A 25,909-nucleotide genomic window follows, 5' to 3' on the forward strand; every position below is an offset into this window, starting at 1 on the left:
TCTTCTAGAGTGCACTGTTTGTAGGCAGCAATATATCGGCCAAACTGAAACGCCCTTCCGAATGCGGTTCAATAATCACCGCTCTCATGCAAAAAGCTGCCCTTATTTGCCCCTGTCAAGACATGTGAACAGTCCCGGGCATGCATTTGAACATCTTCAGGCAACGATTTTAGAATCCGCCTTCAAAACGCACCACGACCGCGTGGTTCGAGAATCTTATCTCCTTTATAAGTTTGGGTCAGCCACACTTAGAATTAATGAAAGTTACGGAAAACTAACGTGCTTATCGCTGGATTAAAATTAGCGGCTTCATAATTTTTATAACTATGTTCATTATTCCTACCCTCGAGTTTGCCATCAGAGTTCGCAGAAACTCTCCTAATACAGCATCTTTATTAGCCTAATGCGGCTCAACAATGCCATTTGTCCTGGGGAAGGAGGCCTCGTTCCCACCACCACTTAAGAATGTTTAACTCTTTGTGATCTATTCATGTTCAACCTTTTGTGACCCTACCTATTTCCTGTTCAATTGCTAGCTTCTGTGAAATGCTTTTTTGTGCCCCCTATCTATTCTCTTCATCCGCGGGGGGCACACCCATCTTCGCTTCCCCCCGAACCAGTCTCCCCAGCCACTGAATACCTTACTGTATACTTTTCCCTTTCTTTTCAAACCGCGGTTGTCCAGTTTCCCCCATTGTCTGAACTTGCAGCCCGCGCGGCATAAGTTGACCCGCCATGGTGCAACCTTGAACGCTGCATTGTTAACACGACCCCTTTTTCTCTCTCTCGCTCCCCCCCTTTTTTGTTTGTTTGTTGATGTTGTAACACAGGCGTAGCCTGACTGTATGCACACTCTCCATTTCCGAAACATTTTCCGCTCCTTCTCACAGTTTTATGCAAACCTATATAAGAAACGTGTTCAAAATGTTTGCGACAGCAAAATCATGTAGCTTTACTCTGATGAAGGCAAGTCCCGTTGCCGCTACGTAAGTAAACATTGTTTGTTATTGTTCTTGCTGTGTATCCGACTCTTTACTTATACTATTTCTGCGCGCTTTGTGAGTTTATCTTTCTCTAGATTTATATATATATATATATATATATATATATATATATATATATATATACAGAAAGAAATGCCGGAAGTCTACAACGCCAAAGAACGCATAGGGGAATGGTTAGACAATTTTTTACCGTTAGTGACGTTACATTATTTTATTTTATTAATAAATACGTGAGAAAGAAAGAAAGAAAAACACGCGCCCAGAGTGGGGACCGAACCCACGCCTTTCGATTAGATCTCGAATGCCTTACCAATATATATATATATATATATATATATATATATATATATATATATATATATTGATGCAAGCCTTGAGGCAAGCCTTCAGGGAAACCTTCTGACGAAGGCTTGCCCCAAGCCAAAACGTTAATACATGTTCGTTCGTTACCCTTTAGCTTCTCTTGGGGCAAGCCTTCGTCAGAAAGTTTGCCTGAAGGCTTGCATGAATATATATATATATATATATATATATGTACACTTTATAATTAGAAGGCTTTGTCATAAATCTTAGACCCTAGACTCATTCGGGGCAAAGCCTCGCTATCTTGTATTGTACGCCCGTATTCGGAATGTACAGTTAGGGAAAAACAAAACGCGAACACAAAAATGTGAAGCTGGACACAAAAACACCGCGATTTCTTTCCGTGCAAGTGAAATTGTCGCGTTGCTTTATTAGAACAACGAATATTGAAAATTTGTCGTTTCAAATATACCACTAGCGCCCCATTATTTTATCGACACTATCCATATTCTTTATTTTGCGTGTTCTGGTTTATATCTTCATCTTCATTATTCATTTTTCCAAGGCTGTACACAGCGTCTCCAGAAATGCCATTAAACAAATCCGCTGCCCACAGTAAACGCTTAGGGTATGTACAAATGCCTGCTATTTTGTGTCAGAAAGCGATACAGTTATAGATACCTCACTGTGAGATTTTCCGTGGGCGCTAACATAACGCGATCAGGCGTGCTCATCAAGTGTCCTCGAACTTCATCAACGCCAACAGGGCACTACTGCGGCGGCGGAAAAAAAAGCCAGCGACCGCCTTAAGCGGAAATCCGGAGCTGCGTAAAGTGGAGTTGGTAAATAAGGCCAATAATGCTACGGGTGGAGCCGAAAGAAGGGAGATATGGTTTTAGCAACCACCGCGCCTGGGCATTGAAATTACTGCTGCCCTGTATGTGGTCGCAAGTAAATCCGCAGACACGGTAACCAGCCGTGCCCAGAACTGACGCCACCACCCCAAAGCACCTCGCACCCGCAACCAATGCCTGCCCCAACATGGATTTTCTGACAAAATATACTAGCGAGGAAACTGGCGCTGCAACTGAATGCAATCATGCGAATTATGGGAAGAGTTTAGGTGTCCGTTTTGCTTAGTAATTGGCTTGCCTTGAAACGTCTTAAGAGTTTGAAAATGCCTAAAGTGGGACAGAATTTACAATAGAAGTGTTTATTTACATAGACAGAAAATAAACACACACCGTTGCAGTAAAATAGGGCGCATTTCGGTTTTTTTCTTTGCGTTTGTAGCCGGAGGTTTAGGGGAACGTTGTCGTCAGTGATCGTCTGCGATTTTTACGGGCCAAGCGAGCTGTTAGAAATACGTTTAACTTTCGCAATACTTCATGATGGTACATTTATATTATTTTATTATCAATTAAAAAATTATTACAACAGTCCATAAATGTGCCTGCATGACACGAGAAAACATTTGCACTGCTTTCATCCCATAGCTGACCGACGCGCCCACAGGAACTGCGCCTGTGTGGTTCCCCGCGGGGCAAAGGCTTTGTTGTAGAAAATAAAATAATTATGCCTTTCTGAGATATTGCTAAAGATAAAAGTATATTGTAACAGATGGCTTGGCCCGTCAAAATCGCAGACGTTCGCAGACGGTAATGTCCACCAAAACCGCTAGCTACAAGAGCAAACAAGAAAACAGAATAAATGCTCTTTCCTTTGCCGCTAAGGCTTGTTTTTATTCTCTATCTATGTAAATGAAAAAAAAAACAACAACACTACGCTGAATTTTGCTGCACCTCACATAGTTTTACATTCGTTTAAACTTTACAAGCCAAACCAATTGCGAAGCAAAGCGGAGAACTATACTTTTCCCATACTTCCCGTGGCGACACGGATTGCCTCCAGCGATTTGAATTGACGCCGGAGCCAGTTTCCCTTCTAGTTTGAAACTCTATGGCGAAAGAGTTCTAGTAAGAGTTCAAGCAAGTGTTCTAGTACGTTCTAGTAAGTAAGCGTTAGTATTAGGCAAATGAGTAAGTAGTAAGTTCTAGTAAGTGAGCCTAAGAGTTATAGAAACTCTACGGCGTTAATTTTAAAGGGACACTGAAGTGAATTTCTCGAACTTCTGCTTTTGTTTTCATTGCATACACTCCCTGAAAGAAACACACTTTCCATTGTTTATGCGGACTATATAGCAGTATTTAATTAAGCAGTCGGTGCTGATGTCAACTTGCGTCAAGGATAAATCACCAGCGCTTCGGTGTCGGTCTCCGCGCGGTCTGCGAACTCGCTCGCGCAATAATGAATTCTTCAGCGCAAATTTGTGAATTCAGTATAAAAAACATCACCTAAGCTCGAAAAAATCAACTACAAAAGAAACAAGCTTTATCGGAGATTCCAACTTGATAATTGCGACACAATGCACGCAGTGCTTCCGACCACTCGGCCATAGCCTCAGCGCTGTCGGGAATGGAAATATAAAGTACATATCGTGTACCCAGATAGTTCCTGAGTAAGTATACTAGAGAGGAAACTGCGCCTGGGAGTCCATGCTGGCATGGAGAGCTATGGCAAGAGCACAGCTGCTGTCTTGGCGTGTCTATCAGATCCTTGAGCGTCATGTTGGGTTTGCTTTCTTCACTATAAATTGCTATACCTACGAGGTAGCCGATATCAACGTTACTAGAATAGCTATTCTAGTAGCGTTGGCCAAAATGGCTGAAATCCGCTTCGTTTCTTTGCTTCGCTTGGAAACTCGAAATTAGGACCATTAGTTCGTGCTCAGACAGTTGCGCTTCATTATAAGCAAGTGGGATGAGTTGTGCCTGCGGGCGACCATAGGTACACATTTACGTAAGTACAAACCCACAATGCAGATACGTTAGTTTGGGGTAAGGAGAGTTCGCTTCCCGGTTATTTTTAGCAGTAGCAATACCGGGCATTCAAAATTAAGGTTTATGGTTTTATGAAAATTCCACTCTGGGAGGCACGCGAATATTACCCGTGCAGGGGGGAACAAAGTGAAATGATAATTATCGCTGTCAGCAGCCCAATTCACTAAAATGTAATAATTTACTTTTTGTCGACTGCAGAAAGTGGGTATGTTTGCGTTGAAAAATTAGAGGCTGTCGTGTTTGTACACAGTACGATTTGGAAGAATTGTTCTAGTGTGCGCTCCGAGATATCAGATTGGAAATTTTAATTGTCCTTCGCATGATTACGCATGCAAGAGAGTTGGGATCGGCGTGAAGCTTCTCCCGGATATGACACGGCTGTTGGGGGCGGTTGCGCTGTCATATCATATCACTGTCCCTGTCGCCAGCCGAGAAGGCAAGGGGGACAGTTGTAATCTTTGGCAATGCCTCCGCTCCGTTTTTAAACGAAACGCCGCACGCAAGAGCCAGGTCACATAAGGGAGGAGCTTTGCGCCGATCCGAATTGCTTGCATGCGTAATCATGCAAAAGACAGTAAAAATTTGGAATCGGATACCTCAGAGCACAGACACACTATAAGAATTCTTCCAACTGATACTGTGTAGAAACACGACTGCCTCCAATTTTAAATAAGAACACACCCACTTACGGCAGTTACCAAGAAGTAATTATTCAATTTTAGTCAATTGAGAGGCTGACAGACACAAATATAATCTCACTTTGTGCCCCCTGGTAACATAACTTATTTGCACAGGTGGTATTCGCGCGCCTCTCAGTGCCTAATTTTTAACAAAACCATAAACCTTAAGTTTAAAAACCCGGTACATCTGTTGACACCAGCCGGCGTATCTTCGCTGAGCGGGTAATTTCCTGCCGCGAAAGTTGTAGCAGACGGTCTGTTACGAATACACGAACGCAAACTCCGCGAAGTTGATATTTTCATAGGTACGCCCATGAAACCTTTCTGAGCTTTTTAAACAATGTGTTGAAATATTATCAAAATATAAGTATTCAATGAGTATCTCCCGAAATTTTACATTATTAACCACTAGCTTGGTCTGCAAATCTAGGCTCAACCGATCCGGCAGGCTCTAAGTCAAAGGAAAAGATGGCCTGCACTGGCGTCAGAGTTACTGCCATGTTTTTGACCCACAAGTACGGCGAAAGGCTACAGAGTTGTCTGATGGTCTTGTCTCTGGGAGCGCTGAAAACCTGGAAGTTGGTCACAAGAAAGGGCGGTGATAATGTCATGTGCAAGCAATGTATATGATTTACTTTCACTTTCTTTAGATTTAAAATGTCCGGTTTTATTTTATACTTACACAATTTCGCACTCTTTGCGTTTTTGTGGCACTGCGTAGGAATTTACGGGCACTTAAAGGTTTCAGTCTAAGCCAAAGACGAAGCTAAGGTGAGCGTGCAGCACGATGGAGGTCCGCCTGGGCCACCTGGGCCACCTGGGCCACGTGGGCCACGTGGGCCACATCCTGGGCCACCTCCTCTAACACGATACCAGAGGCGGGGTAGAGCACGCAGTCTATCAATGTACTCAAAGATTGTATGTCTCTCTCGTGCCATACGGCGCGCGCTGTTTGGGTGCCGGAGAAGCGCGGTTGAGAAAAGGAATCACGCGCTTGCCTAAGGTCCCGGTATTTTTTCAGAGGTAGCGCAAACTATCTTCCCCGAGCCGTTTCCTCCTCGCCCGTCTCTCTGAGCCGCCATTATAGTGAGCGACTCCCGCGGAGCGCGCCGCCGGACCGTTTCGTTTCGTATGCGTGGCGCGTTGAAGTGCTTGCTTAAAACACGACAGTTCTGGACGTAAATTCAAAACGGTGTTCGCAGATAATGTGTAGGAAGAACAGTTTGTGATTGGTCAGTGCCTTAGCTATCATCCCACGTTTTGAGGGCAACAAACAGCGCTCTCATGCTGGCCTATTTCAATCTCCTTTCCCAGTATCTCACGGGAGATTTAATGTAGGGCCGTTATAGGAGTTTTAGGAGATCATTTATACATTTCTGTTCAGTTCACTTATGTGCGGAAGGGCACGTCAAAAAGTTAAAATGAGCGCCACCAGTGTCCTAACCACAGAACCGTGCGAAAAGTTGGAACATGCACGCCTACTTTCAGAATGGATTGTGTGCAGGGACCTAGCCAGGAGGAAGGGGGGGGGGGGGGGGGGAGAAGGAGGGGTTAAGACTTTCTCCAAATTTCCTAATTTTTTTCCAGGCAGCGCGTAAACAACACCTAGTGCTCCTTTCGTTAAACCTCCTCCCTTCCAATACCCCTTAAACCCACCCGAAAAACATTCCTGGCTGCGGCCCTAGTCCTTTGTGTACAATTTGCTCAAAAAATACTGAAACCGTTCATTGGGAGGAAAGTACTTTTACTGCATACGCAAATGTTCAAATCTAAGCAGAATCGGCGCCGCATAGATCTGGAACAAACGCACTCCTGGACAGTTTTTGTTACTGACCCGTGTATGTTACTGACCCGTGTTACTGACCGTTCCCTTCAGTCTAACTGGGATATGTTTGCTGCCGAAGTTCATCGCCTCACCGTAAAGCACATACCAAGCTACATCGTTGCTAGTCACTCACAATCACCACGGTATAATACCACAATAAAACGTCTTCCTCGTTCAGCTAAGCGTTCTCCAACTAACCAACGATGGGCCGCCTATCAAACCCCATGTAGTATTTATGTCTGGGTACTTAAACACGCTAAACATAACTTCGTTTCTAACGTATTGAAGTCAATTTCAAAAAAGAATGTAAAAAAGGTTTTGCTTGTTATCAATCTTCCAAAAAATGATTCCATCTTATTGCAAGACTCATCTGGTGACACAGTTCCCATCAATCAATGTGCAACAGCCCTCAACAACAAGTTTCCTGCCCAGTTTACAAAAACATCTGATGTTCCACTTCCTTCCACCTCCCCATGCCACCAATTTTAGTAGACGTTTCTGGTATCATTTCCCTTATCAACAAATTAAGCAACCATTCTTCCACTGGTTATGATTCGATTAAAAGTGATTTTTTATGAAATACTGTAAAAATTAGTTCCATCATATTAGCCAAGATATTCCAACAATCGCTCGACACTTCTATTCTCCCGTCTGAATGGAAAATCGGGTAATTGGTTCCTATTCATAAATCTGGTAGTAAAAGTTCCCCTGCTAATTACCGTCCCATTTCCCTCACCAGTACGTACTGTAAGCTGTTAGAACACATAATATTCACAAGCCTTGTAAATTTTCTTGAAAGTAATTCCTTCTTCACGTCATCTCAGCACGGCTTCCACAAATCATCCTCTTGTGATACACAACTGATATCGGTTACTAATAGATTATACCGCATTTTGGACAACTCATCACAAGCTGATTGCATCTTTTTGAATTTTTCTAAAGCATTCGATAATGTCTGCCATAAGCTGTTACATCACAAACTAAGCCAACTGAAACTTCATCATAACGTGTTTAAATGGATTGAATGTTTTCTTACAAATCGCTCACAATTTGTTTACGCTAACAAGCATAATTCTTGTTTTACCGAAGTACACTCCAGCATTCCTCAGGGATCGGTAATTGGGCATCTCTTATTTCCAATTTATAATAATGACCTCCCCTGTCACATTAAATCCAGTATTCATTTATTTGTTGATGATTGCGTTATTTTTCGTGAGGTAAATAACATAATTGATTAGTGTACTCTTCAATCAGACCTTAACTCTGTTGCTAACTGGTGCCGTACATGGTTAATGGAATTGAACATTAACAAATGTAAATTTACGCACGTGTCCCGCAGTGTTTGCAGTCAATTTACTTACTATTTAAACGACATACCTCTTGAATCTACTACCTCGTACAAGTACTTAGGCGTCCACATAAAATCCAATCTCTCTTCGGCACTGCTCATCGAACAGATATTCAACAACGCTCAGCTGCATCTTCATTGAAATTAGCCCTGTACAAAACATTAGTACGACCTAAACTAGAATATGCTTCATCGGTTTGAGATCCTTGTCATCTCAAGTTAATTACATCGCTTGAGCTAGTTCAGGACAATTCCACACGCTTCATATTTTCGAACTACAATCGCACTTCTAGTATATCTGCAATGAAAAATAATCTGTCCCTGCCTACTCTGTCACTTCGAAGAAAAGTATCCCGCCTATCAACTTTTCATAAATTGTATCACCACCCCATTTTGCGCGACGGATTAATTTCACAGCCCCAGTATTTTTCCTACCGCGTCGATCACCGTCACAAGGTTGGAATTATGACCCATCGTACTAATAAAGCTACGCAGTCGTTCTTGCCACGTTCTTCTCGCGAATGGAACCACCATCCTCCTGAAGTGGCTGCTATTAATGACAACTATCTTTCCCGTGAAACGGTAGCTAACATTGTATACGCAGGATCTATTTAATGTACTTTTCTTTGTACGCTGACTTTTGCTTGTAATCGTACTAACACTGTATTTTTTACCTCCCCACCATGTACCATGTATTATTCAATGTAATGCACTCCCCTCTATAATGTCATCTGGCTTTGAGGGTATTATAAATAAATACATAAATTGTAAGGAGGATTTCTTCATAGACCGAAGGACTGGTAGACAACGAAGTCAGCTGACGAAGTCCGCTCTGTCGTGTTGATCGAGAGCAAAAGCGAGAAGCAGCTTCTTCTTCGTTCCAAGCGTTCGCGGTGTGGCCGCCGTGTACTGCGATGATGATGCTCCTGTTTGGACACGTACCCTCTCAAGGCGGGTGGATAGTGCTGCCTATACTCCGGTTGCTCATTCGTGAATGGCGCTGGCGGCGGACATCCTTAAAATTGCCCCCGGGGAAAAAAAAGGCATTCTGGCGATCAGGGAGTCGAAATGGTGAGAGGCTCAACGTAAGGCTTGAGGCGCTGGACGTGTACTATATTACGGCCACGGCGTCGTTGGTCGGGTGATGGGGCAACGGGCTCAACAATATAATTGACAGGGGAGGTGCATTTGACGACACGTTTGACGACGTTTGGCGAAAGGAGCTTACTGCTCAAGCCAGGAGCAGTCACTGGCACCCACAGCCAAACAAGTTATCCGGTTGATAAGCTTGGTGCAGAGGTTTTTTTGTCATGCTGTGCCTTTTGTCGATGTTGGTCTTCCTTGGTTAGTGAACGTGCCAGTTGCGGCATTCTTCGGCGTGTTCGGAGACGTATGAGATGGGCGTGCACTCTGAGTCATCAGGGCTATAAGGAAGTATTGTGTCCAGTTTACAAGAGGGCTCGCGTCCATACAAAAGGAAAAACGGAGAGAAGCCAGTCGTGGCTTGCGTGGCGGTATTATACGCGTATGTAACAAATGGAAGGATGGTGTCCCAATTAGAATGATCTCATGCCACGTACATTTCGAGCATATACCCCAGCGTCCGGTTGAAACGTTGGGTGAGACCATTGTCTGTGGATGGTACGCCGTTGTGGTGCGATGGATGGTACGGCAGGCTGCGAGGAGGGCTTCTATAACTTCAGAAAGAAAAACCCTTCTTCTGTCACTGAGTAGTTCTCTAGGCGCTCCGTGACGAAGAATGAAGTGCCGGAGGAGGAAAGAGGTAACTTCACGCACAGTTGCAGCCTGCAGTGCTGCCGTCTCTGCATATCGGGTCAGGTGGTCAACAGCAACAACAACCCACCTGTTTCCAGCTGCCGTGCAAGGGAGAGGCCATAGATGTTGATGCCCACGCGGTCGAAGGGTCGTTCTGGACATGGTAAATGTTGTCTTGGTCGCGGCGTTGGCAGTGAGGACAGGAACGAACGAACTGACGAATGAATCGGTACATGCCGCGCCAGTAGTATCGCATGCGCAAGCGTTGGTAGGTTTTGGGTAGACGAGCATGGGCGCATTGTGGCTCGTCATGAAAATAGGCGCATATTTATGCGCGTAGGTGGCGCGGAATTACTAGGAGCCACTTGCGACCTTCAGTTTGGTAGTTGCGCCGAAATAGCAAACCGTCACGAATGGCGATTTGCGACGCTTGCCGGCGTAGATTTCGAGATGCACCTTTCGCCGATGAGCTTGACAGAAATTTGAAGATGGAGGAAATCCAGGCATCTTTCTTTTGCTCGGATGACATGGAATGGATCGCCAGTGATGACGGGTAGCAATCGGTACTCAAGAGTCAGCCACTTTTATGCGGCAACGGGGAGCGAGAAAGGGCATCAGCGTCATGGTGCTTCCGGCCTGACCGATAGGTGACGCGTATATCATATTCCTGGAGTCGCAAAGCCCAGCGTGCTAGGTGACCGGGCGGATCTTTGAGCGAGGACACCCAGCAAAGCGAGTGATAGTCTGTAACAATCTCAACAGGGCGGCCGTAGAGATACGAGCGGAACTTTGCAAGCCACCAAACAACAGCTAAGCATTCTCGCTCTGTCACAGAATAGTTGGTCTCAGCTTTTGTTAGCGTACGGCGTGCGTGGGAGACCACATACTCGCCATAACCTGCCTTGCGTTGAGCGAGAACTGCCCCCAAACCGATTCCGCTCGCATCGGTGTTAATCTCGGTAGGGTCGTCAGGATCGAAATGGCGCAGGATTGGCGGAGATGTGAGGAGATGACGTAGTTTAGTAAAAGCGTCGTCGCAAGCCGTTGACCACTCAGAGATGCCACCTTCCTTGCTGAGTACCTGTGTCAAAGGTGCGATGAGGGATGCAAAGTTTCGTACGAAGCGGCGAAAGTACGACCACAGCTCAATGAAGCTGCGAAGGGTCTTCACTGATGTCGGCTTCGGGAACTCCGCCACAGCACGCAACCTGGCAGGATACGGCAGGACACCAGCTTTGGAGACAACGTGTCCAAGGATGGTAAGCTGTCGGGTAGCAAAACGCCACTTCTTGATGTTTAGCTGTAGTCCTGCGGTAGTTAAGCACTTCAACGTTTGCTCAAGCCGATGCGATGCGTTGAAAAATTTGGAGAAAAGACCACAATTTCATCTAGGTGACAAAGACACGTCTGCCATTTGAGTCCACGGAGAATGTTGTCAATCATCCGCTCGAAAGTTGCAGGCGCATTGCCGAGGCCAAACAGCATGACGTTAATCTCATAAAGGCCATCTGGAGTAACAAAGCCCGTTTTTGCACGATCAGCCTCCGCCATGAGGACCTGCCAATAAGCAGAGCGTAAGTCAATTGAATAAAAAACTCTGCGCCTTGGAGACATTCGAGGGCGTCATAAATTCGTGGCAAAGGATATACGCCCTTGCGGGTTATCTTGTTGAGCCGTCGGTAATCGACGAAAAACCGAATAGAACCATCCTTCTTCTTGATAAGCATTACCAATGACGCCCATGGGCTTGTGGATGGTCGAATCACACCCCGTTAGAGCATGTCCTCGATTTGTTCGTCAATTACGCGGCGTTCAGTAGGAGAAACACGGTAGGAACGTTGTCGCAAGGGTGCGTGACTCCCGGTGTCGATCGTGTGTTCAAGAGTGGTGGTACGCCCCAGACCAGTCTGGACAGAATCAAAAGATGTCCGAAATCGGTGCAGCAGTGCAAGAAGTTGGTCTCGTTCGGACGACGAAAGCTTGTCTTAAACGGCATGAAGAAAGACATCTAAAAATGGTGGGGGTGTCGCTGCTGCAGGAGTGCAGAGTCCACTGACGTCAAGGGTGGTTAAATCGTCCTGGAAATCCACAGCGGCAACAGAAACGACGCTCTCGACGAGGCCGACGCACTCTCCGCGTTGGAATGTGCAGAGACACGAGCCGTAGTTAGAAAGGAGAAGTGTAGCTCTGCTGTTACGGATTGGAAGTAGGGAGAACGGAAGCCGAAGATTTCGTCATTGGTGAAACAGGTTAGAAGACGTAAAGAGTACTGTCGCTTTGGACAGATATGAGCAGGATAAAGAAGCAAGGACAGCGGAATGAGGAGGATAGCTAACTTCTTCAGCGAGGACCACTTCTGCGGCAGAAATAGCGGGCGTTTCATAAACGGTAGGATCCACGAACGGGAAGAGCTTCTATTTCGGCACGGCCAGAGTCGATTACAGCTCCATGCTGGGAAAGGAAGTCCCACCTCAGTATTACATCGTGGGAGCACGAAGGCAGGACAACGAACTGAATAACGTATGTGACGTCTTAAATACTTAAATAACGACACGGGCAGTGCACACGCCAAGTGGATCTATGGGATGAGCTGTAGCAGACCGTAATAAGAGCCCAAAATGCGGCATCGTGACCTTCTTCAAGCGGCGGCAGAGTTTGGCGTCCACGACTGAAACGGCGGCTCCAGTGTCGACAAGGGCTAAAATTTCGGCGCCATCTATGGCAATACTAATGACGTTTGCGGGAGAGAGAGTAGGTCTTGGGCAGATCGACGACAGCGCAATTTTTGCCTCCGTAACTGCGGCGCCTAGTTTTCCGCTTCCGTTGGTGCAGGACGACGATGCATGGGAGACAGCGAGCGTCCTCGCGGAGATGAAGATCAGCGGCTGGCCAAGTCACGGCTTTCGGAGGGCGTAGATGTAACCGGCGAATAAGCGGTGGCCTCCTGAATGAGTTGTGATGGGGCGTAGGAATAAGCCGTGGGAGGGTTGCCTATAGATGTCATACTATTGCGGCAATAGCGGGACACACGGCCGGGAGCCCTCCAGACAAACCAAGTTGGAAGATTGTCCAGTCTCCTCCAAGGGTTAGTGAGCTGCGTTCCAGGGCATACCGGGGGACGTAATTTGTAATCATAATTTGTGAATTGGTATAAGAAAGTGAAAAAAACACGCATCGAGAGTGGGGAACGAACCCACGCCTTCAGATTAGATCTCGGGTGCCAGCCGAACAGGTAAAACATCGCAACTCATTGCAATCGCAATGACTTGCAAGGTATTAACCCAAGCGAGACAGATAATACCGCAATGTGGAAAGAGTCAAGTAAGCCCATTCTCGTAAGAATGGCAGAAAACGAGCTCGAAACCTTCCTGAAAAGAAGCTCCAACCGTTGCCGACGCCATGACTATTTTCCAGGCCCCTAGCTGACAGGCTACGGAAACAGCGGGAATATTCACGGTGATCCAGTGCAGACGATGACTGCTTCTCAAGTACGCAGACTGCTGGCGATGACACCTCCTTGTTTCCTTTTATACGGCAGTTCTATCTCCACTAAATCGCTGATCACGTCAGGTTTGTTCGATATGCATCATCATCATCACCACCACCAGCCTATCTACGCCCACTGCAGGGCAAAGGCCTCTCCCAATAATCTCCGATTACCCCGGTCCTGCGCTTCAATGCCTCAATGATGCTGTAAAATCTTGACACTGCGTTAGGAGCGTCATCCAGCATTAAGTCGCCCCGCACTACCTTGATACTTTCATCCGCACCTTTAGCTGGTCGTCTAATGTGCGATGTCGTCTAACGGCGACATCGGCCGTGTGTGCGAGATTTCGGCTCACGTTAAAGATCCCCAGGTGGTCAAAATTAATCCGAAGCCCTCCGCTACGGTGCGTCTCATCGCCTGCGTTGCTTCGGCGCGTCATACCCCACAATCAATCAATCAATCAATCAATCAATCAATCAATCAATCAATCAATCAATCAATCAATCAATCAATCAATAAAACAATAAACGGCGACATCACACCGCTGACTACCGTAGCCGCTTCCCTTGGCTATGGGCCCTCCGCGCAGCGTCTGTCCGTCTCCGGTCGCCTGGCCGACACTGACACCTTTGCAAGACCGTTAACCGACTCTGTGCCCCCGCCACCATTCAGCGAGGTGTTGCGAATTCTCTTCCGAGTCTTCCACTACGATTTCTTCGGACAGGACCAGCATTAGTACTCGAGGTGGGGGATATAAAAATGTAACCGGAACAGAACGCCCCAACTGAGTAAGTGGTTTGTTGGCATAGCCACAAAGTTTTAAGCCACCCACACAAAAGTTTTGTTTCCCCAACCGATCAGTATTCCCGACATTTACATTTAACACCAGGTGGGCTGTTTTAAACCACGTTAATTTCGACCGTTCGGTATTTTCTTGTAATTTCCCACTTGCGCTTACGCAACAGAGCTGGGCCGTTTCCAGAGCGCCAAATGAAAATGTGACTCGTTGATCAACATTCAGAAGTGTGAGTGGCCCATTATAATGGGCAGTGCTGTTGCCAAAAGGGGAAGACGAATAATGCGCGAGGTAGAGCTGAGAGCGTGGGACGAAAACCGAGAACTGGTTCTTGCGCAAACAAAATGGGTGGACTGGATTCTAAGTCTCAAACTTTCTGCGTGCCTTAGGGCGGCATCAAAGCAACGTGAAAAGAGTTGGGCGTATTTAGAGAAATAAACAAGTATTATTTGGGCAATAGCGAGAAAAGATAATTAAATCTGTTGACATCACATGCCTTACGAGGAACTTCAACGACGAACGAGGAAAAGAAGCGGTTGAGCTGAAAGCGTCACTAGAAATGAGGGAGAGGTGCGAGTTTTGGCATGCATGACCAGCGTTGTGCATATGTGCGTAATGTTGGCGGGAGAGTACACTAATCGGAGGCCTTGGAACGCTTAGCTGGGGTAGCTGGAAGATTCCCCTTTATATAAGACCATCGCCAAGGCTAGACACAGTGCGCAAGCTGCAGAGGGTAACCTTAAAGTCACGACAAGTAAACACTCGACCATGGGTCTCAGCAAAACGGTAAGTGAAAGATTTGATGGAGCAACCAGTACAGAATGGTCTCTCGAAAGAAATACAAGTTCGCTTGGTGATGGCCTGTATTTGTGAAATGTGTACGTGAAGTTCATTCTTTAGCGTGTGCTGGATCGAACTCACGACATGACCAATCATCCTCATAGGAAAAAAAGCAGCTGCAGAGTTATTATCCGAAGTAACAGAGTCCAAGTGGCCTACACGGCCACAGCGTTAAAAACATTCAGGGAAGCTTCCACTCAGGCGCAAGACTTGAATGGCGAAGCTATTTTGGTGTTCATTGACGGACGCAAAGTTGCGTTTTAGTAACGGTCTGTTGTCGTAGTTGACGTCGGCGGCATGGCATTTCAATGACTTTATGTTGATCAAGGCCATAGTGAACTCGCCGTTTTGGACGACGTTTTCGTCCAGCCACTCTGTAAGCGCTACTTATCGTTTCTCACGGATGCGTTGAACGCCGAACCTCTGGAAGCATGGCCTGTTCCTCGGTCGTTCAAATCATCCGCGACCGGGCCATGAGGACTCAATGGTCACCTACAGCAGCGTCGACATTCAAGTCGCGGGTCTTCTACGGTACCGAGTGCATGCGCTCCGACGACCCGAGGATGAACGAAGGAGGGGTGTACGTTGTGGCTTGCCTTTCTCGTACCAAGCAAGCGTTGCCACGATACGGCGAATTCTGGAGTATTTTTGTGGACAATGTTGGCCAATCTCCTTAGGTGTGCATGCTTGGCTTGACGAACGTGTGCTCAGGCCACGCGTGCGCGACCGCTCGGCGTTTTCTTGGTATTTTTAACGGTGGACACCATACACAAACGGATTGCTCAACAGCTTCGCTGTTAAAAAAAACATAGGCAGTAAGGTTTTCCTGGCCTTAAGAGTGAGCCTGAAATAGTCAGTTTTATGTGAATGCACTAATTCGCACTCGGCTGGGGGGATAATTGTGATCTACGTTCACACTTTAATAGACCTGCATTGTTCACTTTTTCTGCTTCTGACAAAGAAGAATTTTGGGTACTAATTCAGTTTATTGTCAGATGTCTTTTTCTTCACCTTATATTTAAAAAAAAATGTGCTTATAAACAAAGACGGTTATCCGCTTTGCTTGAATATTCAAATACACACTTCATTGCAATACGTGAGGTCGCAGATTCGATTACGAGTACTGGCGGTCCAATCTGCGATGGCGACGGAACACGAACACGCCCTCGTGTATGGCTCTTTACATTACGCGTAATACGCGTGTAAAAAAAATTCAGACATTTATAAAGTATCGCCCGTATCAGCTGAGGTTCTCGGAAAGCAAGCGTGACTATAACAGGGGTTAATAAAGGCATGTTTAGGGGCTAGTTGGTACAGTCTTGAATTCAATAATAACGTGCGCTGCATATTTGTAACAGGGGAATGCATGTTTTTTTAGTTGCAAAGTGTAAAGACGACAAACGTTTTTTTATGAAGGTTATTCTCTATTATCTTGTAAACATAAAAATTTGCAGACTTCTACGAGGATGTGGTGGCTATTTTTTTTTTCTTTTTGACAACAAATTTACGTCGTAGGAGCCTATAAAAACGGCGAAAATTCCGAGCTGTGAGGTTGTCTCTAATGCAAATTGGAAAATAACAGAGCACGAAAACCTTTTTTTTTTTCTTAGGGTGGAGTAAAAGTAAAATTTGTATCTCGGAATGAGCAAAATATATCAGAACTTCAAGCACCTGTAAAAGGAGCGTTCTCAAACTGTTGTGAGAGACGTTTACACGTATCCGCGTTGTCATCATTCCGCTGCCCACAAATTTTGTTAGTAGAAGTAGGGAGTACTTCCCGCTTTCCAAACGAACTTTTTAGTTTTTCTTCGGGTGTGGGGAAGCTGCTGATGTCGGAAGGTATTTCGGAATCAAAATTGGGCAATCAAAACGGAATACGCGCGGGAAGCATTGTTATCGAGCATGGAGCTGCAGCTTGATAACATGCACTTTTATCAGAATCACTTATCAGCAAGCACTTCTGTTAGAATCAATTTAAAGTTGACAATGTTAGAGCTCGGCCTCTAGGACACATTGAAAAGTTTCTATTGCCACGTGTGTACACTCATTGCGATAAAAGAACACGTGCCTTTTATGTCCCACATTTTTTAACACAATTCAATCCGAGCGAGTAGCCACGAATATCAAGCAGGCAATAACATTTTTGATGCGATTGATTGCACACAATCAATCAGTGCGTTGTGCTGTTTTAGATGTAGCTAAAACCATGACAATTTTTTTGTACGGGTGAGGGTTAAACGCCTTTGCTGTGTAGGTAGGCTAGAAGTCCCTCGCCGCTTTGCAATGTTTCATTCTTTGTCTAAACTCCGGCGCACGCTGGCCTCGCTGGTAATGAGGCTGCCCACAATACGGCTCGAGGGCTCACAATCCGAGCCGGGGCCAGCCTCGAACCCTATCACGGGGCGAGATCCGCCAAAGATAGACTCCTTACGTACAAAGAAATAACCGCTCATTACCGCCTCGACCGCCGTAGGTACCCCCCGGCTCACGCCAACCTTACTAATTCGGAAGAACACACGTGGCGTCTCCTTCAGACGAACACGTTCCCTAATCCCGCTATACTTCACCGAATACACCCTTCATTGTACCCTTCCCCAGAATGCCTTGCATGTGGCGCTCTCGCTACCCTTCCCCACATCTTCTGGGGGTACCCGAAAGATTCCTTTCCCCTAATTTCCTGTGATGAGCAGTGGGAGGAGGCGCAAGGAGCTCAGATCTAGAGGTACAAACCTCCTTGGTCACCAGAGCTGCCGATGTCGCCGCCCGGCACAAGCCAGCGGCCACAACCGCCCCCTGAGCCACATAAAGCTCAATAAAAATGTTTTCTCTCTCTCTCTCTCTCTCTCTCTCTCTCTCTCTCTCTCTCTCTCTCTCTCTCTCTCTCTCTCTCTCTCTCTCTCTCTTTCCTTTTTTTTCTGGCACGGCAGTACCTGAGACATTGTCCTCGCGATGTTTGTATCTTTCTGCTTTTTATTCCCAAGGACCCCATTCGCATGCATGCTCCTGTGACTGCACAGCAACGCACACAAGCCATGTGGCTTCTGCGTGCTGGGTAATGCTCTGAAAATTTGAAGTGTGAATATAAATAATAATAATATTGTATCACTGTAGCCTAAATTTTCACTCACACTCATGAAAGTACAGCACGGCCAACCGATTTTAGTGCAGTTCCTAGTTCTGTTTAAGCGTGGGCATGGTTTTCTTTTGTGTACGATATTATCTAAGATGTTGAATTATTTGCGATAACACAACGGGGACATGCCAAGTTTTATGGACGTCGTTTTTCAGTACGGTTTTTTTAGCGTTAAAACAAGCATGTTAAACCGAATTCACTGCTTTTTTTATTTTGACTGCAAGCCCAGCTTCGGCCCCCACAACACATGGGCAAGCCCATCTCCGCTTGCAGACTTTACCTAACTTCTCCTCTTAATTTCTGGACATGAACTGAAACTATTCTGTTCACTGCCGCGCACCTTATAGTTAAGCTGTTGTGTCAGGAGATACGAATCCATCATGGTTGAAATTCTTCGCACATTTTGTTTGTGCCTTTACTACGGAGTGTACAATAACTTGATGTGTTCACCACACAACAAATTCAGATATAACCCGGTTGTTTAGAGAATGAATAGAAAACACCTAAACACTGGGTACGAGCAGTATGAAGGTGTCTGCGTAACTCCTGATCACAGGTTTATGATCGAACTTTTCAATGATCCTAGGTGGAACTAAGTGTGAACTGTTACGAAGTCCCTTAACAAGCTCTTCACTAGGGGCGAGTGAAGCAATGTATCTTTTTGGGAACATTTCCTGCATCATTATCGCGCTATGGTGTGATCCAAACAATAAATATGGCTGCTGTAAAAAAAACATAGAGTATATTATATTACTCAGCACGCGCGACACTGCTGGGATTGCATGACACAACCACCGCGATTGCAGCCCTGCTGGAGGAGACGCGATAGTTATTGTGAAGTAACCATTCGGACAGCTGCATCTTACCGCTACTAACCTACGTGGCAGAAACTTGGAGGCTCACTAAGATGATTCAACTTAAATTGAGGACGGCTCAGCGAGCAATGGAAAGGAAGATGATAGGTGTAACATTAAGGGACAAGAAGAGGGAGGAGTGGGTCAGGGAACCAACGCGTGTTAAGGACATATTAGTAGAACTTAGGAAGACGAAATGGACGTGGGCAGGGCATGTAATACGAAGGCAAGATAACCATTGGTCATTAAGGGTAACAGGGTGGAGCTCGAGAGAAGGCAAGCGTGGCAGGGGGCGGCAGAAAGTTAGATCGTCAGATGAGATCAGGAAGTTTAAGGGGATAAATAGGTCGCAGTTCGCGCAGGACCGGGATAATTAGAGATTACTGGTACAGGACTTTGCCGCCTATCGGCTGGTGACGATGATGAACCATTCGGTACGCTGTATAGTTGGAGATATGAGCGAAGCTGGAACCTGCTGTTGCGTAACTAACGTCTTTACGGTAATAGTGTCTCTCAGTAAGTGCCACGGTGACGGCAGGGACGGCAGCGCCGTTTCTACCAAAGTGAATTGTTTACCATAAACCGTGGTTAACACCGGCATGCATACCCTTAACAGCTAGCAGGAACACTGAGGCGTAGGAATGTTCGTAGGACTGTGGACAGGTGGGTAAATACATATGAGATATTTGGATACTTGATCTGTGGTTAAACTAGAGAATCAGAGAATGTGCTTCCTATCACGTGTACTAAATGTCTACCCGCAAAACGAAACATGTAGTTGAGTTCTATGAGAAGTTCTGCTTGCGCTTGGCTCGGTGAGATAATCTGCTGTAGCGGCTGAAGTATACAACGCCGCTGGTCAGAGAGTCCGTCCTGCTGTCTAAGCCTCTGCAGCGATTTACGTTGCTGTTCGGGAGTGCTAACAACACATGGCGCTGCCAGGTACGACATCACGTGCTACGAGCTCAACGACTGCGAAAGAACACCGCGCAACATTAAAACCCTCAGATCCCACTCGCATGTTCCCATTTGTCTTTCTTTTATGTTTAATTTATTTTTGAAGCTTCGTTCATTAAAGTCGGCGGCTACGAAAAAGGCTCTCTCACCGCTCCTGCAGTGGCACCCGCTGCCACGTGATTTGCTACGTATCAGCTCTCAATAAGTTTATTAGTCTTGGCCTGCTCCACCCTATTTGTTGTATATTTGTCCTCTGGTATCTTCCAAGATGTCCTTGTGTGAAGCCTTGGCGTAAGTGAGGAAGCGGAAATTGGGGCCACGGAGCGTGCAGAAACGTAGGGGAGGGGGAAGGGAAGAGAAGGAGGGGTGAAGATAATTTAGTTTTTGAACCCAAGTCTGCCGCCCTACCAATATCGCAATGTTACCGCAGATCCCCGACCCCCGCTGCGGCGACTTCAACGTATCGATCGGAATATTTGCCTCATGATAAACATCCGTATAGAATACACCATGCGTTAATTGCTCGGTTGACGGTAGGTTGACGGTGGGTAAAGCACCGCCTGCGCCCTCATTCACTCAGCCGTCACCTTCTCCGTCACAGCACCGTCACGTCAAAAAACCGCGATGGAGATGCAGAGATGCAGACGTAGCAGAGTAGCGTTCGTACTGGAGCTCTCCGTCAGAGTACAGAATCGTCTGCCTAGTGATCTGTTCAGCCTAGAATTGAGCGTGCTTAATCTGAAAAGTAATAAAAATGGCTTAGATTTTTACGAGTGCTCATTTTTCGCTAAATTTAGCCGTAAAAATTTGTTCTCTGATTGGCTGGTTTACCACGGGGCGTGGTCCCGTCGCCTTGACGGAATGGAAACGTAGAGATCGGCTTCCCGTCCCCGTCGCACCGTTTTCGGCGAGAACTCGCCCGAGCAACCGTCGCCCATGACAGAAGATGGTGACGTGACGGTGACGTAAAGGGGTGAAAGACGGCTGTCTCAATGAGGGCTACATCCAATGGACGAGTAAGGGCAACGTCACACACGTTACAAAGGTAACGTCACAGGGGTAACGTCACAGGGGTAACGCCACACCGGCGGCTATATAATGTTAATGGCATTAACGTAAATAACTTCACCCCAAAGATTTTCCGCTACTGTTAATACTTGGGCAATGGGGCAATAAATATTTTTGCCGAGGTATCACAACAGCTTCACTCGGAAACAGAAAACCAGGCACTGAAAAGCGAACCAAGAACAGCACGATGCTCTTGAACGTTCCGTTATAGGGCGGCTTTTATAGGCGAAAGCCTTGGCCCCCCATTGTGGGAAAAGCCGCCGATGTTGTTGTCCAGTCAAGAAACTGGCTACCACTGCAAAAAGAAAATATATAAAAACACATGCGTGATGCGACGAGATTTAAATCCCATGTCTCATAGTAGAGCCGGATACACTGCCACTGTGCTGTTGTTGTTGTCGTTGTTGTTTTTGCGCCTTTAGATATGGTACATACCGGATCGGCCAATCAACAGAGGATGGTTAAAATAGATGGAATTCCTATCTAATCACGAGACGCTTAGAAAAGATAATTTAGACCGGTTGGAAAAAGTTTTGAAAAAAAAAGGAAAATCAAGGCGAGGGTGACCAATCCCAGCAATTGTGAGCGGTAGAACAAAAGTTGTCGTTGTTGCTGTTCCTTTCTTCGTTGTAAATGCCCACTTGGGTATTCGCCAAGAGTCAGCTTTCAAGGGCTAATGTGCCCAGCTCACAAAATTCCTAAAACTGCGAATTGAAACCGATAAAGTTGCAGAATCGTGCGTACCACGTGACACCTCAACGTGATGGCACTTGAGTAAAACAGGTGCACATCTGCCGCGCAGAACCCTGATTCTAGGGAAGCTCTAGCGTGTCTCACTCTGAGACGCTACTTCTTCACGCAATTCGCGCTGCAAGACGAAGAAATGGACGAGAACAATCAGGCACAAACACAGTGTATCAGAAAAGAACACGGTCAAAGTAATTTGCGCCACAAGACAGAAACAAAACCGAAGTAGGAGGCGCAAATACCATGCAGCAGTAAAGAAGTTGTCATCAAGTTTAGCCGAACTTTCTGCTTCAAAGCCCGTAAGCAGACTTAAGTGCCCCGAGGAATTTTTCTGTCCAGCGAACGAATAACGAGCACATGGTACCACGAGCTCTTCCTATAAAGCTTCCTAATAACGTCGTGATGGTAACAGCGTGTAATACGGCTGATATGGATATATTCCGAATAGGCCAAGTACATTGAAGTAACAAAGCTAATATTAGCAGGGTTCGGGGAACGTGAAAAAATTTACACCATCTTCCCGCGAGGGGAACCATGGGGTAGATGCAACGCATCGGGGGTTGTCGTTGCGTTTCCGTTATGTTAGCGATGTCAGCGTGTGGATTGCTGTTGTTGAGTATCCTATTTACGCAGCATGTTCACCCCCGATGCGTCGCGTCTACCCCATGGTTCCCCTCGCGGGAAGATGGTGTAAATTTTTTACCCAGCGCAAGCTGCGCGCTAACGCACAGCTGGCACGGCGACGGGAGCGAGCGCAGCCGAGCGCAAGCTGCGCGCTGACCGCGCTGACGCACAGATGGCGCTGCGGTGAGAGCGGCGGAGCGCGAAGCTGCCGCGGCGAGGAGAATTGGGGAGGGATGCGGACTACGCCGCGACAACGACGCGGGACAAGGCGAGTTAAAGAGATGCGTTGCATCTAAAAAGAGGCATGCTTTGTTACGAAGTCTCCTCCGAACATCTCCTCGGCTCTTACCAGTGCCAGTAAAAAATGGACTCAAGCCTATTTTTTATCTGTGGTTGCCCCGATATCACTTTCGCGCTCCTTCCTGCGTGGACTGGGGTCTGAAAACAAACCCTCATCAAGCAAACATTCACATTGAAGGGTTGCTGATATAGCTGGGTCAGAATGGCTAAGTGGTTGTCTCCTGTTTTCTGCATGGATGCTTGATTGGTGAGCCTACCGTCTTCATTCGGATACTCCATCCACAACATACTGTTAATTTATTCGCACAACAGCCTAGTTAAAGACTGCGCACATGACGGAGAACGAAATTTAAGGCAGCGAGCCGGTGTGACTGCGCACAGAATGGACTATGGAGGCTTAACGAGATGTACGAGCAGGGGAGAGAGCACGAACGTGCTAGTAAGTCCTACACCTATTTTCAGCTATCAAGGATGCTGTGCTTCCCCCAGCTGCAAGAAAGGCCTCCTCCCCCCTAATGATGTCCTCTCTGCGTATCCCCTCATCCCGTGAGAATACCACATAGAGACATAAATACAACAGCTATAAACCTACCGATTCGCCCAGCTACAAACTGTCGTACCGTAAAGAGGGGGGCTTTGGTTTGAATATGGACCTCACGTTCGATTCTAGATGTGAAGTCAGCCCAAGAACTACTTTTTATGGTGCAACGGCAGGAGGTTTTATGAAATGAACACGCAATCGAGCTTGGAAGTTCCGATCCGAATGCAGGTCGCTCAACAACTTTAATGCGTCGAAAAAGTGAATCCGGATGAGACACACACTGTAATTTTGGTAGGAAGGCTTGCATGCATTTGGCTTTACCTTCCTTCATGCTCAGAAGTTCATTGCGACATAAAAATGAAGTCCTAAATGCCAATATATGCGTATTAAGAATTTATGTTTCCTATCATCGAAATACCATTCATTTCAATTTAAATTACGAGGAGCACCAGATTTCTAAGTTCACTCTTCAGTATGGTTCACAACGACAAGTTCTGCGTACAAGTCTCTGCCGCATCATTTGGAAGTATCTGAAAGTTTAACATTTCCTAAACGTTTATGTGAGTAGGCTATGCTCATAAATTATTTTTTAGCCCATGAAAATCAGTTATTTAGTGATTTTGTTCTACCCACAAGTTTACAATATCGGGCGCTTGTCCAAATTTTCCTTTATTCGCATGGTTTTATAGGTAATCACCCTCCGAGTTGGCAGAAAGCCAGTAAGTATACCGCTCAAAGGTATGCCTTCCATGTAAGATGACGCATCGCGTGTTAACAGCAGCGTTTGATGACTCACAGGCAGCGGACGTGCTCACCTGTGCAGGTGCTCCTTCTGGGAGGTCTTCTAGCCATCGCCGTGTGCTCGAGCTACGCACTGGAGGGCATCGAAGAACGACAAGGCGGCAGAGGAAGCAGAGGCAGCAGCAGCGGCCGAGGCAGTGACTATGGCAGAGGCAGCGATCGCCATTCTGGGAACTTTGGCAGCGGCAGCCTCGGCGGAAGCAGAGGGGGCTCCAGAGGCGGCAGCGACTTCGGAGGCTCGAGCGGCAGCCGTGGCGGTTTTGGAGAACGCGGAGGTGTTGGTGGCCGCAGCGACAGTGGTCTTGGTGAACGTGGTGGTATTGGTCGCAACACTGGCCGCGGCGGCCTCGGCGGCGTTGGTGGCTTGGGCGGCTCTCGCGGAGGTAGCCGAGGTGGTGTTCTTGACAATGGAGGGAGTCGTGGCGGCAGTCGTGGGGGACGCTTCTGAGCAGGATGACGACTCGTTCACGCGGGCCCTGGGCACCTGCAAGACGGCACCCTTCCTGGCCAGGGTGGCCGGGGGATTTCTCATCTCGTGACCAAGCTTGTCGCTTGAGTGCGACTCCAAACAAGCTGAGAAACTAACCGGTTGCTTTGTGCCTGCCTCTGGGCATTAGTGTTTTGTAAAGCACACTTTGTGTTTTCTGCTTTTTGTTTCACAGGGTGTTTGTTTTGTAAATAAATGTGGCTATGGCATGTCGTGGTGTTTTTGCGAAAAGGTAGTCACTACCCTGATCTTTCTTGGCTGTCAATCATATTTTGGGATTTCGAGTCGACTACTTTCTCTCGTCTCTGGTAAGCAATGGAATCTTTCTTTCACAATTTAACTCAGGGCCACATAGGTCATCATTGGCTCCTAGTATACAGGGATAGAGCAAAGCACAGAGAAAGCGATTGTGAAGTACAGTGGGTTGGCGACAGAGAAACGGTGTGTGAGAGCCGGATTGGCTTCAAAGAAGCGAGATAACGAGACAGAAACGAAGATTCAGTTTCTGAAATTGGACAGCCGACGAGCGGCAATACAGGTATAGCGAGGTTCTTTTCGAATAAGTGAACATTTGGGCGGAAGGTGTTTGGTGGTGACATCGCGTGACCTTGAGTGAGATTTTTGGGAGCATCTGAACAAGGCCAGGTTGCAATTGGGAAGCCTAGCACAATTTTCACAACGTGCCTAAATACTGACAGTACATCTTGTTTTCTTGACAGTTATCTGTCGATAATGGGCCCTGTATTGGCACGTGAGCAAGGACAGCTCGGGACAACGCGCTCAGGGGGGCTTGTCCGCCGTGGAATAAACTGGATGACTTCAACCGCTCGGTTCAAAAACACAGATACTGCAGGTTGACAATGAACTTTCTGCCCGTATGCCGACCTGCAAACTCGACCACGGTTAGAGATTTCCTGACTATCTGTGATTTTCCCTCATGCTTTCATACTTCCTTCTATTTCTCTTGCTTTCCAATTTTTCCCTTCTCTTCCCATTTTCAAACCTGATTTCATATGGCGCGTTGCAAAAACACGGAGTGACAAAAAATGTCTCAGTCAAGTGATGTATTGTTAAGCATATTTTCAAATTTTACCATCATCATGTACAATGCAGAAAATTATACTTACAACAAACTTATGACTGAAGCAGGACATTGAATGTTTTTTTTTTAAGTGAATCGAAACATTGTTAGCAACTGAACGGTAGTCGCTCAACCAGACGCTCAACACCCCCGGTAGACGCTCAACACAAACGTGCGCCCTGTGGCGTGGCAATCTGCACAAACGGCAGATTTCGAACACAGGAGATAGCGCAGGGGAGTGGGTGAGTGTTTAAGGCAACCTCGAAGCTTTTCAGCTCGTACCATTGATGTATACCGGGATTTCGTCTTCTGCGGAAGACAAACTCCATGCAGAGGCACCCTGACGGTACGTACACT

The 25,909-nt window shown here is 46.5% G+C and overlaps 1 protein-coding gene across 1 annotated transcript; it reads left to right on the forward strand.

Annotated features, from left to right (window-relative positions):
* The first annotated feature begins 14,747 nt into the window (after positions 1–14,747).
* LOC144178988 (uncharacterized) lies at positions 14,748–24,680 on the forward strand. Its single transcript, XM_077707151.1, has 2 exons — positions 14,748–14,905; positions 24,007–24,680. Exons 1-2 carry the CDS (start codon positions 14,888–14,890, stop codon positions 24,430–24,432), a joined length of 444 nt encoding a protein of 147 aa, XP_077563277.1. The 5' UTR covers positions 14,748–14,887; the 3' UTR covers positions 24,433–24,680.
* Positions 24,681–25,909: the final 1,229 nt, after the last annotated feature.

The sequence above is a fragment of the Haemaphysalis longicornis genome, unplaced genomic scaffold, assembly GCF_048455015.1.
Source record: "Haemaphysalis longicornis isolate Haplotype H1 unplaced genomic scaffold, Haemaphysalis longicornis Haplotype H1 scaffold_1, whole genome shotgun sequence".
Lineage (NCBI taxonomy): Eukaryota > Metazoa > Arthropoda > Arachnida > Ixodida > Ixodidae > Haemaphysalis > Haemaphysalis longicornis.